The following is an 11,341-nucleotide window of genomic DNA, read 5'->3' on the forward strand; positions in this document are numbered from 1 at the left end:
GCTTCCTGCCTGCAGATCAGGACGTAGCTCTGGGCTCCCGTGCCACGCCTGCGTGCTGCTGTGTTCCCCGCCATGTCGTTCGCGGACTAACCCTCTGAGATGATAACCCCCTGATTGAATGCTTCCTTCTTCAAGTGACCATTGTCCTGGTGTCTCTTCACAGACACCAATAGAGCAGTGACTAAGATACTCTGTCCCTCCCCAGAGAGCTCCCTTAATACTCTGTCCCCCCACAGCCCCACAACCCAGTGCCCCATCGTCCCCCTCCTCACACTTCCGGGTGGAGGCCTGATGTTCCTGCATCCTAGGCTGCCTGGCCCTGCCCACTGTGACCCAGTGGCTCCCAGAGATGCCCAGGTGTGGATGGGTGTTGCAGGCAGCTCTAGTTAGTACAGGGAGGCAGGGCCTCAAAGCACAGGGAGTTATCAGAATAGTATTTATTGATATGCTCGGTGCTACCTTGTTAATACTTCGTCACGTGGCGCGTGGCTGAGGTAATAGGGGTGGGGCCAGTGGGGCCTGGACTCCCATGGGAAGCAGCCCAGCCAGCAGCTGGGGACCCGGGAGGGGGATGTGGTTATTGCGTTGTATTCCTTCCCTCACTTGCACCCTGGTGCCTAGGCCTGCTCTCACCCACTGCTCACGTGGGTACCACTCGTACACTCCACACGCTCAGGCTCACTCACACCACGCTTGTCCCCTACTTGTTCGTGAGCTTGCTGGCGCGTGGGCACTGTGCCCTCTGGCAAACTCGAGCAGCACTCAGGCAGGTGCTTATACCCACACCTGCTTACTTGCACACTCACACCCACCTCTGCTTAACACACACACACACACACACACACACACACACACACACACACACCCACACACACCCACACACCATCCTTTGCTTTAAATGCACCCTAATTCTCCTGATGATAAATAAGCTCCTCAGTTACAGTAATCATAGTAAAATAAAGTGTGTGTCAGGCTAGGAGGAGAAAGTGCATGTTGATTTGGACCTGGGGCAGCCCTCGGTTCCCCCACCTGAAGGCATCAGGTCCCTCTGCAGGGGCCAGGCCCTTAAGTGAGTGACCCCTGGGGTCTGTCCTGAGGTCAGTGCCACCGTCCTCAAGCTTCCTCCTCACACACCCTAGGCTGGGCCCAACTGGGTCTGCTGAGTCGTCTCGGCACACAACAAAACCCATGAAAAAAATAAACTCTCTCTTGTGGCCCAGCACACAGGGGCCGCCTGATGCCAGGGTGGGCACCCTACCCCCCCACCTTGCGCTCTAGCCCCAGCCTGCACCCGTGGATGCCATGGTGAGCCAGGGGGAAGGAGTGCTGGGCCCCGTGGCATGCAGACAGGAGGCTGGGGGTGTAGGCAGTACTGGGTGAGCAGAGTTCAGGTCTACTCAAGGCTAGGCTCAGCTGGGCCATCCCTGGCTCATGCAGAGAGTTTTTGGCAGCCTGGAGGGCCCTGCCCCTCAAAACTCCACAGTACTCACAACTGTTCTTGGCTCCTCGAAGGTGGCGATGAGGATCTGCTGGGGTGGGGGGATGGTGAGGAGGTCGCCCATGTCTGAGGGTGCACAGGGACCTCCTTCCTCCTCTTCCCGGGCCTCATAGAGCGTGCTGATGTGGAGCAGGGGGTGGGTGGCATTTCGGCTGAGGATGGTGAGGGGGTCAGCCTTGCCCAGACTGCCTGGTGACAGGGGGGCAGCAGCAGGAGCCGCAGGGGGTGAGCAGACGTGAAATGGGCCCCCAGATGGAAGCCCTGGCAGGGCAGGCTCTGTGGGGTATGGGGTTTCCTTCTCGGGGGGTGGAGCATCTGCAAACAGGCAGGAACATAGGCATTTCACCGGCTAGCTCACTCGCTCCTACGGCCCTCCCGATGTCACCCACGGGACCCGCTCGCTGGGCCCCTAGCTTCCATGGATGGCAGGCACCCTCGCACTTAGCAGCCTGCCCAGCTAAGTCTCGCTACCCGTGAATAGCAGTGCTGTTTGCTAAACACCCTCCACCCGCCCGCAGTGGCCCACATCTGCCTGAAGCCCTTATTGACCAAAGGAGATGTGTGGCCACAGCCCTGCCTTCCTCCTCATCCTCTGCCTTATGGGAGCATCCAGACTCCTGTTAGGCCTGCACCTCACCTTAGGAGCAACCCATCAGCTGGCCCAGCTGTCACCAAGCCCTAGCTAGCCCGGCTGCCACCTCATCTACATTGTTCTGCGGTGTCTTCTGCCCTCGTGCCCTAGACACGGGGGACTGCCAGTTTCCTGCTCGGGGCTCCCTGGGAATCTACGTCTTGCCCCATCCCCCACCTGCCTGGCTCCCTACCTTTGGTGGGTGCTGCAGCCAGGCCCAGCCCACATTCTTCTGTCTGGGACAGGAAGCTACCTTCTTGGCTCCGGGAGGCTGGCAGGGCAGGGGGTACTGCCTCAGTCTTGGCCTTCTTGGTACCTAGGATGTAGGGATGCACATCCAAGGAGAAGTGACGGGTATGTTTCTTGTCAGAGGCAGCAGGTGGGGCAGGGGAGGGGCCGGGATCACCCCCACTACCCTTGTAGTGGTGGGCAGCCCGGGCACCAGCATCCAGCAGCGGGGCAATAAGCGTGTCTGTGGCTGTCTTCCTGCGTACGGGCTTGGGCTTCTCAGCCTTGCTGTTTTCCACGCGCATAATGGCCAGCTGCTCCTTGAAGGGCTGTGGCAGCGGGTTGCTGGTGGGGATCCACTTCATTTTCTTGCGGGGCCGCTTGACCACAGGTGGCTCAGCGGAGCCATCAGGCTCTGCAGGGTTGATGCTGGGGTCCACAGTCTGGATGCCGGAGTCCCGCACAGTGGGCGTGGTGTCATGGTTGGACTGAGCCAGGGCCGCCAGGAGCTGCCGCACCACATTGTCGTACATGAGGTCGCTCTCGTTGGTGATGAAGTCCAGCCGATTGAGCGACTTGATGTGGTCGCGGTTCTCGTTGCAGAACATGGCCAGGATGTTGATGTCGCAGAACTGTGAGCGCCGCCACTGCCGGCGCGTCTTGATGCCCACCTTGTGTAGTTTGTCAAAGATGAAGTTGCTCTTGCGGAAGATGAAGAGGTGGATGAGGTTGACTAGGATGATGAGGTTCATGAAGCAGAGGAGTACGATGTCCACGCCTGCAATGATCCGCTGCAGCTGCACGGACGGCAGCTTGCAGTTGACGCGCACCGTGGGTCCAGCGCTACCCACTGGCCCATCTGGTGAGGCGCCCAGGGCACAGGTGAACTCGTTCTGCTTCTGGGTGGCGTAGTAGGTGCACAGGTAGGAGATGGGCACCACACTGAGCAGCAGGATCAGCACATGCCGCGCCAAGTACAGCTTGGCCAAGAAGTTGCTGCGGCCCCGGCGCTCCAGGTACTTCTCAAACAGATTCTGCTCGGGGCTCTTCTCCTTCTCAGCGTTCTCGATGATCTCCCGCTTCTCGCGCTCCGTGATGCCTGGCCCCTTCGACTGGATCTGCTTCTCGATCTTGGGGGCACGGCCCTCAGCGGCTCGGTGGTAGCAGTTGTCGATCTCCTGAAGCAGGAAGTTGAGCTCAGAGGTGAGGCGCGTGGAGGCCAGGAACTCCCAGCCCAGGGCGGGCACATACATGATGGCAGCAAAGGCCAGCAGTGCGTAGGGCAGGAACTTGTGCTCAAACAGCGATGGCCACAGGCTGGCATCCACGCCGGGCAGCGCATCCCGCAGCTCTGTCCAGCAGTAGCCACGGGCGTACAGCGCCTGGTCACGGGTGAAGTTGTGCGGAGTGTAACAGTAAATTGGTTCCTCTAGGGTAGAGAGGAGACATGGGCTAGGGCAAGAGGTGGGACTGGCCTGAGGAAGACCAGGTCTTGGGATGAAGGGCGTGGGATAGACCTGATCCCATCTCTGCTCAGACCCCTCCCCTACCTGTGTAGGTAGCTGGGCTCTCTCATGTCCATGGACTCTACAGCCCCTCTGATAGAGCCGCGTGCCTTATGCAGGGACTGCTGTTTCCAAGTGGGCCTACCCCTCTGAGGCCAGTTTCCCCTCACCGTGTCCTGACGACAGTGTTGTGTGTGTCGTCCCCATCCTTACAAAGTGGTAGGCAGGGGTTAAGACCTGCTTGTATAAGCTGAGAAACTGACCAGTACTGTTTATCTAGGTCTAGAAAGGCCAGAGAGCCTGCATGTACAGGAGAAACCAAGGTCTAGAGAGGATTAAGACAGGTCACGCTGGCAGCCAGGGTCCCTCTTTCAGCATCCCACATGGACTAAATACCAGTCCCTGCCACTGGCTTGGCATCGCCAGGATTGGTGGCCTGGATGCTCCTACCTAATCAGACGCAGTCACAGAGGCCCAAATTCCATGAAAAAAAAAAAAAATGGCCTGTGACAGGTGAAAGGGGTCTTACGAGTCCCCCTGTCCTGGAGGAAGGGAAACGTGGGAACCCTGGATGCTGGTGGACACTGCTAGGGAACCCTCACAGGCTGGACACATCTGCCACTGCACATGAACTAAGGGCCCGGCTGCACTTGCTTAAGTGGGCACACGTCCTGAAGCAAAGGATGTTACCCATGCTCGCACCGGACCACGGTCAGCCTTGTTCTGCAATCTCATGCTTTTAATTCGTTTCCAGGAAACTTGGAGGCTCAAAGCCCACCAGACCGGGTCATGATTCCTAGGTGCCAGAACATTTGTGCCCATCTGGTAGCACTGTTTTGGTAGGTTTGTGGCATCTTCGGGAGGTGGGGCCTAGCTAGAAGCATCAAACTAGGGGAAGGTCACAGGGGTTATATGCACCTCAATGGGAACGAGCTACGCCAGGAGCTCTCGCCATGGATGGAGCCACCCTAGCCATACGCCTTCTCCCCATGTTGAAATGTATTCCCTGAGACTGTGAACCAGACCAAATCCTTGCTCCGTTAGGTTGTTTCTGCCACAGCAACTAGAAAAATAACCAACACAGACATCAATCACAGGTGATGCTTCCGGGGGCCCAAGAGGCAGGGGACAGAGGCCCCACGGCTTGCATGTTCTTCTTGTAGTACCAACATTTAGGGGTCTTGACCCCATTCTAACAGCCTAGGACCTTGGTACCCATTTGGGGGTATATCCATCTGCCTACATAGCCTCGCATCATGAAGTCTCAAAGAAGCTTACGGCTCAAGGACTCCCAGAAAATAACCCAGTCAAGGAGAGCCCCAAAGGCAGGGCCTGTGTGGCCCCTGGTCTTCCTCATATGGTCCTGGAAGGTATGGCAGGCTCCAGTAGAGGTGTGGGTGAGCTAGACAGAGTGAGTCTTGCTTAGATGGTCAGGTACTGGGGGGCTCCTTGAAGCTGAGCCATGCCCACATGAGAGCTGGGCACCTGACCATGGTCAGGGGCTGAAGAGGAGGCTACAGAGAGTTAGAGAAAGCTGAGCACTTTAACCTGAGATCCTGGAGGACAGGTGTCCAGGCTGGATGAGCTGGGCTCTGAGAAGAGCAAACAGGGAAAGCAAAGCTCTCTTGGTTGAAAAAAAATGGAATTTTATTCATATATATATATTATATATACATATATATATAATATAATATATATATTCCTTACAGTTAACCCCTAAAGCCACAGAAGGGTGCATGGTTTTCTCTCTGGGAATTTGCCTCCCACCCTGTACCAAGCCCATCCCTACAGCCAGCCAAACTGCAAGCTGGACAAGCAAGGGGAGACACCCCCATACTCTCATGGGCATATCCAGTGGAGCCAAACCTCCTCCTTCGCTGGCCTGTGTCTGCAGAGGCACATGGTGCTTCTGAGGGCACAGCTGAGACCAAAGGACCTAGAGGAGTGCATGCTCAAGCATGGCTGGCTACCACAGGGTGGTGATGCTGTGGACTTGTCGTGCTGGGCCTGAACTGGGCAGGATGGCAGGTACCCAGACACTGGATGCTCTGCCCAAGATACAGTGGCTACACAGAGTTCTCTGTGTGAGGCCCCTCTTGTGGGATTTCCCAGGGGCGATGAGTCTTGCCTGGGTAAGTACAGGTGCTCAAGGAGGAGACACAAAAGCTGGTCCATCTCAATGCAGACAGAGCTATCTCTGTAGAGTGCTGTTGGAGGGTCCGTCCCCCAGAGGACGGTAATGTGTATACCTGGGCTGCTGGGCCCCCTGCTGCTCATAAGAGTGCACTGAGATTCCTAGCCAAGGAAACTACTAGTCAGTCAAGCACTAGCTGAGACTGCCTACCCCGTCACAGTGGCATGGGGACAACAGCAGTGAGCATTAAGTGCTTGTTGAGGCCTCCAGAAGAGCAGGTCTAAATAGTATAAGCACAGACCTATAGGGTTTTGATTTGGAATTCTGTCCAGGGTTGGGCTGAACTTGAGCATCAGGCATATTTCCAGTCCACTCCTGGGGTCCAGCCTGCAAACAGCCCAGCTCACTTACACCTCTGTCACTTGTGGAAGGGAAGCCTTTCCAGGGATCCCTGGTTCTGCTGAGGCTATTGCCTCTGGCCAGCTCACAGCTGCCACTGCCCTCTCAGCTCCCCCTCCCCCAGGACAGGTCCAGATCTTTTCCTGGATTACCTGAGTGGGACAATGAGATCACAGGAGTCCCTTTCAAAGGCAGGCAGTGGTAGCATAGAGAAGGCCTGAGCCAGATGACATGACGTAGCTAGGTCCTGAAGGTGGGAATGGACTTGCCACTGGAAATTCCACGACTGGCCCTGCCCACAATTTACCCATAGTGTAACACTCACTTCAGATTTCTGCAGAAATGGAGGACAGCTGTTTTCCTTAATTTTGAAACGTTTGTGTGTGTGTTTACGTGTATGTGTGTGGGTGTCATGTGTGCCGTGGAATGTATGTGGAGGTCAGTGGACAACTGGTGGGTATTGGTTCTCTCCCGCTACCCTGTGGATTCCAGGGATCAAACTCGAGTTGTCAGGCTCGAGGAAAGCATCTTTAGGGCTGAGCTCTCTTGCCGGCCTTGTTTGTTTGCCTTTCGGTGTGTGTGAGGCGCAGGTCCACCCAGGCCCTCCAGCATGCTAAGCAAACGCTCTGCTGCTGAGCCACACCCTAGTCTCGGGCATCGCTTGAAGCCACTGGGTTTGTGTTCGTCTGTTCCAGCAGTGTGGGCAGATAACAGGTGGCCCTGGCTTCTCGCAGGCTGCCTGCCTCATGTGTGTATGTACGTGGGGGAGTACTCCATGCTGGTACTTCCTGCCATGGTATGGGTGGATACTTCTGAGTGCTGCAGGCCTTGCAGGGGTGAGACTCATCCCCGGGGCAGAAAGGGTTGACTTCCAGGGGCCACAGAAAAGAGTAGATGGGCTGGTGTCCGAGTGCCTCCACCTCTCACAGGTCCACCCTGAGATCCATCCTGCTGGGTGGGATGCCTAGGGAAAGGCCAGGGGCCAGGGGCAGGACTGCCTATGCTCATCCTATGAGGCGCTTTCAGTTTTCCTTCTTTAATGAAGAAAGAGTACTAAGAATGGGACCCCTCCTGGGTGACATCCCACTTCTGTGAGCTGGGTGGTCATGCCCAGGCGATAACCAAAAGTACCCCCAGGTACCTAGGACCTGATTATTTGACTATTTTAGGAAAAAGTCGTTGCTGACCTCCCAGTCTGAGCAATCTGGTGGCTCTTTGCCTCTCTCCCCTTCCCCCACTCCCGCCTGAGTGGCAGGGGAGCTATTTCCCAGTGGCCCTGGCCCCATCACCAGCTGGTCTCCAGACAGGAGTCCTCTGAGATTTTCCCAGGCTGTCCCTACACCTTGAGCTCTACCTCCAGCTCTGCTAGGTGGAGATCAGCAGTGCTGAGCTCAAGGAAATTCATTTTTAACATAGCAGGACCCACTACAAGGAAGGTGGACTCCTCCTGAGAGGGTATCCACACAGCACCCTCCTCTGACATTCAGGATTGAATGCCCCTATAGGCAGGACCCGGGAGTATGCAGAAAAAAATGGAGCGACCGTTGGTCACACTGGTCACAGTACTAGCAGTGGGGTGGCTGGCTTAAAACAGCAGACACATACCTCCCAGATCTGGAGGCCAGAAGTCCCAAATCCTTCACACAGAGCCCTGGCACAGGGTCCTGAGTATGCACCTGTCTTATCTCCCATGTTCTCACTGAGTGGTTCCCATGCAGTTTCAGGCCTCGGGAGAAAGAACCATTAAGGCAGCCTTTCCCCACACCCGATTCTCTTGTGCCTGAGGTCCCTAGATGCTTCTAGCTTCTGTGGGGCAAAAGGATGGTGAAGAGCCACAAGAGGCTACCATGCTGTTCTGAACATCATTCAAAGCCAAGAGAAGCAGTCCATGCTTCAAAATTATATGCAGGAAGTCAGGGAGGGCAAAGGGTAGGATTAAGGCTGGTGGTTCATTCTCTGTCCTCCCAGGAAAAGAGCAGCCTTACTGGCCAAGCACAGCTGCTTGTCCATGCTGCAGAGGCACTAGGGCCCTCCTCATGCTCGTGTGGGACTAGCTTGGCATGGGTAGACGGGCTTAGACATGTGGGCCTCAGGTGGGCACATGCATTTCTGAGGGAAAGCACAGGGAGTTTGAAGGAACAGGCCCAGGATCAGGGCTGACTTCGGGGGACATCCTGGTGGTTCCAGGCCCAGCTGGATGCAGGGTGTTTGGAGGCCTCACAGGTGACAAGCTGGGCTGGCAGTGCTTGAGTGTAGGGCTCACATCAGTCCATGTGTACCCCCACATCTGAGGCTACCCTGTAAAGTCTGTCATAGACAAAGCTGTGTTCCCAAGTATCTGCTGAAATCCTTTCCCTATACCTGGTGGACTGATAGAAAAGCCTTTGCAGATGTAAATGAGGTGAGAATGGAGTAGAGTAACCCTAACCCTGCTGTGTCCTTGTAAGTCAAGGGAGGGACATGGACATGGGGAAATCCCCAAGAGAGGACAGACACAATGCTCGTGCAGCTACAGGCCACGGAATACCAGAGATGGTCTGCAGCTACCAGCTAATCAGGAAGAAAGGGTCCTTGTCATTCTCTAGGGCATTGAGAGAGAACTCAGTCCTCCCCGCACCTGGACTTTGTGCTTCTGGCCCCCAGAACTGTGAGGCACATGTCTGTGGTTGTAAGCCAGCCACCCCATGACTGATACCGTGACCAGCACAGCCCAAGGCCCCTTTGTGCACACACCTGGGTGTGACTGGAGGCCCCACTGTGCCCAAATTCTTCTGTCTTGCTTATGGGGACATCTAATCCTGAGTGTCAGAGCTTTTGGAGTGCAAGGATGGAGACCAGGAGAACTTCCTCCACCCTTGGGTAGTATTAAGCAGTCTGAAGGACGCCTCCTCTCAGGTTGGACATCTCTAGGTCCTGGAGTTTCCTGAAAGGTGAGGCACCTGTGGAGGACGGTGAAGAGGTGGGTATTAAAATACCTATTCTTGTTCCCCAGGAGCTGCAGAGGGTAGAGCAGCCTGCACCTCCAGAGGAACTCTGGAGCCCTGACGGTTTCCTGCTATGAAACCTGTACCTCTGGGCCACAAATTAGACCTGTGCATGTGGATATCTAGGGCTGAGTCCTTGCCTCAGCTCAGCTCCAGGTGGGAGACACTATTTCCTGTCTCTGTGTCACCAGAAGGCAGCTCCCCAGGGCCTGGCGTTGGCTTACTGCTCTGTTCTGAACATGTCATCTTAGGCAGTGCCCACCAAGCACGTGCACTTTCCTGGCTATGAACACAGGTGCACCCACGTGCTCCCTCTCACACCAGGCCCCCTGACCTCTCAGCCTATTCACTCTACCCTGACCTGCCCCATCTTCCACCTACTCTGCCTTTGCCAGCCAAGGGTGGCCTCTTGGGCCATCATCGCTTGGTGCCCTCCAAGGCCAGCCATGTCTGACCTCTTCTGCAGAAGACCTTTGGAGGGGGGTACTTCAGAGCTCCTCAGAAGTACCCTCAATTTCCTACACTGTCAGCCCCATGAGTCCCGTGAAGCATCATGGGATTTTCACTCTCCCTGGGCAGTGGCTCTCAACACTCAGAACATCCTTCTCTGGTCCTCACTGGCTACTCCTCCAAGCCTCAGTCCACACTGTGACAGTCTACAACTCAGACCCCAAGTCCCATTGACAGGCCTACTCTCCTCACGGCTTGAGGCTGAAGGAATGGAAAGCCAAACAACAATAAAACAGAGGAGGGCTCTCTGGGAGGCCCCGTCTCGCTCCAACCCCTCGTGCCAGACTGAGGTGCTGCCCAAGGTCTGTGCTGAGACCCGAGGGCAATGCCTCCCGGCCTGGCCAGGTGGGTGCGGTCCAGCTGGAGCTAGCTGCCTGGCGCTGAGAGCCGGCGCGCTCAGAGCGCTGGGCGCTAAACACCTGCGGACGCGCGCCCTGCCTCACCTGCGAAGTTCTTGGTGAAGACCAGGGTGACCAGCAGGATGGGTACCAGCACGGTGCCGATGGTGACCACGCGGTCGAACGGCAGTTCCAGCTTGAGCTGCAGCAGCAGCGCGGCCAGCGCGCCCGCCTTGTCGTCCTGCGAGCCAGGCAGGATCAGCTCCCTCAGCTTCTCGCCCGCCAGCAGCGCGGTCGCCATGTCCGCCGACTGCTCCAGGAGGTGGTGCATGGGGGGCGGGGGCGCGGCCCGGCGAGGTACGGGCGGGGGGCGCGGGCGGGGCCGCGCGCCGGAGAGGGCGGCGGGGGGCGAGGGGACTGTGACCGCGGGGCGCAGTGCGCGGGGCGCCGGAAGGGGGATGTCAGCGGGGACGCGGCGGGGCTCGGGGTCTGCCGCCCCGCGAGAGGGGTCGGGCTGCCAGGGCGCCGGGCCGCCGCCGCCCCCTCCGTGCGCTGTAGCCGGCCCGCGCCCTGCGTCCCTCCCGGGGGCGGCGGCGGCTCTCCTGCCTGGGCCGCGCGGCCCGCTCCCGCCTGGGAGGGGGGCTGTTTACCTGCGGCAACTCCGCGGCGTGGCTCCGCCCCCCGCTCCCCCCACCTGCCACGTAGCTGCGGCGTTGGCGATGACTTTGCAAAAAAAAAAAAAAATTAAATTTTAAATGAAATGAACGGAGTTCATAGTGACCAGCCGGTAGCATCAGGGTTGGGCCGAGCTCTGGCTCCCCTACCCCTGAGCACTGAAAGGGACTGATCGCTGTGGGCTCAAATCTTGCCTGGTGGCCTGAGGTTTCTAGCTCTACAGAACCTCTGCTCTCTTGTTCCTCACCGGGTCCTGGCCCCCCATGAGCGCAGCGGCTGCCCTATGGGGTGTTGCAGACAAGGGCAAGGAAACCCGAACCCCTCTTCTCAGGCTAGAGCCTGCACATAAATGTCGGGCGTCCTCTCCAAGGCCCCCACATGCCTCTTTACTGCAGCCACGTCCCGGACCCAGGGGCACTCAGATGAACGCTGTGTCCCC

General features: G+C 57.3%; 1 protein-coding gene across 1 annotated transcript; it reads right to left on the reverse strand.

Moving 5' to 3' along the window:
- Positions 1-422: 422 nt before the first annotated feature.
- Positions 423-10,589, reverse strand: Panx2 (pannexin 2). The gene is made up of 3 exons (XM_028869141.2): positions 10,333-10,589; positions 2,323-3,786; positions 423-1,813 (listed from the first exon to the last, which is right to left on the reverse strand). Exons 1-3 carry the CDS (start codon positions 10,556-10,558, stop codon positions 1,470-1,472), a joined length of 2,034 nt encoding a protein of 677 aa, XP_028724974.1. The 5' UTR covers positions 10,559-10,589; the 3' UTR covers positions 423-1,469.
- Between the last annotated feature and the right edge of the window lie 752 nt (positions 10,590-11,341).

The sequence above is a fragment of the Peromyscus leucopus genome, chromosome 20 (genome assembly GCF_004664715.2).
Source record: "Peromyscus leucopus breed LL Stock chromosome 20, UCI_PerLeu_2.1, whole genome shotgun sequence".
NCBI classification, from domain to species: Eukaryota; Metazoa; Chordata; class Mammalia; order Rodentia; family Cricetidae; genus Peromyscus; species Peromyscus leucopus.

Coding starts and splice junctions, on each gene's coding strand:
- Panx2 (XM_028869141.2), bottom strand. CDS start 10,558: ATGCACCACCTCCTGGAGCAGTCGGCGGACATGGCGACCGCGCTGCTG. Junction 3,787..10,332: donor CTTCACCAAGAACTTCGCAG/GTGAGGCAGGGC, acceptor TCTCTACCCTAG/AGGAACCAATTTACTGTTAC. Junction 1,814..2,322: donor GGCTGCAGCACCCACCAAAG/GTAGGGAGCCAG, acceptor GCCTGTTTGCAG/ATGCTCCACCCCCCGAGAAG.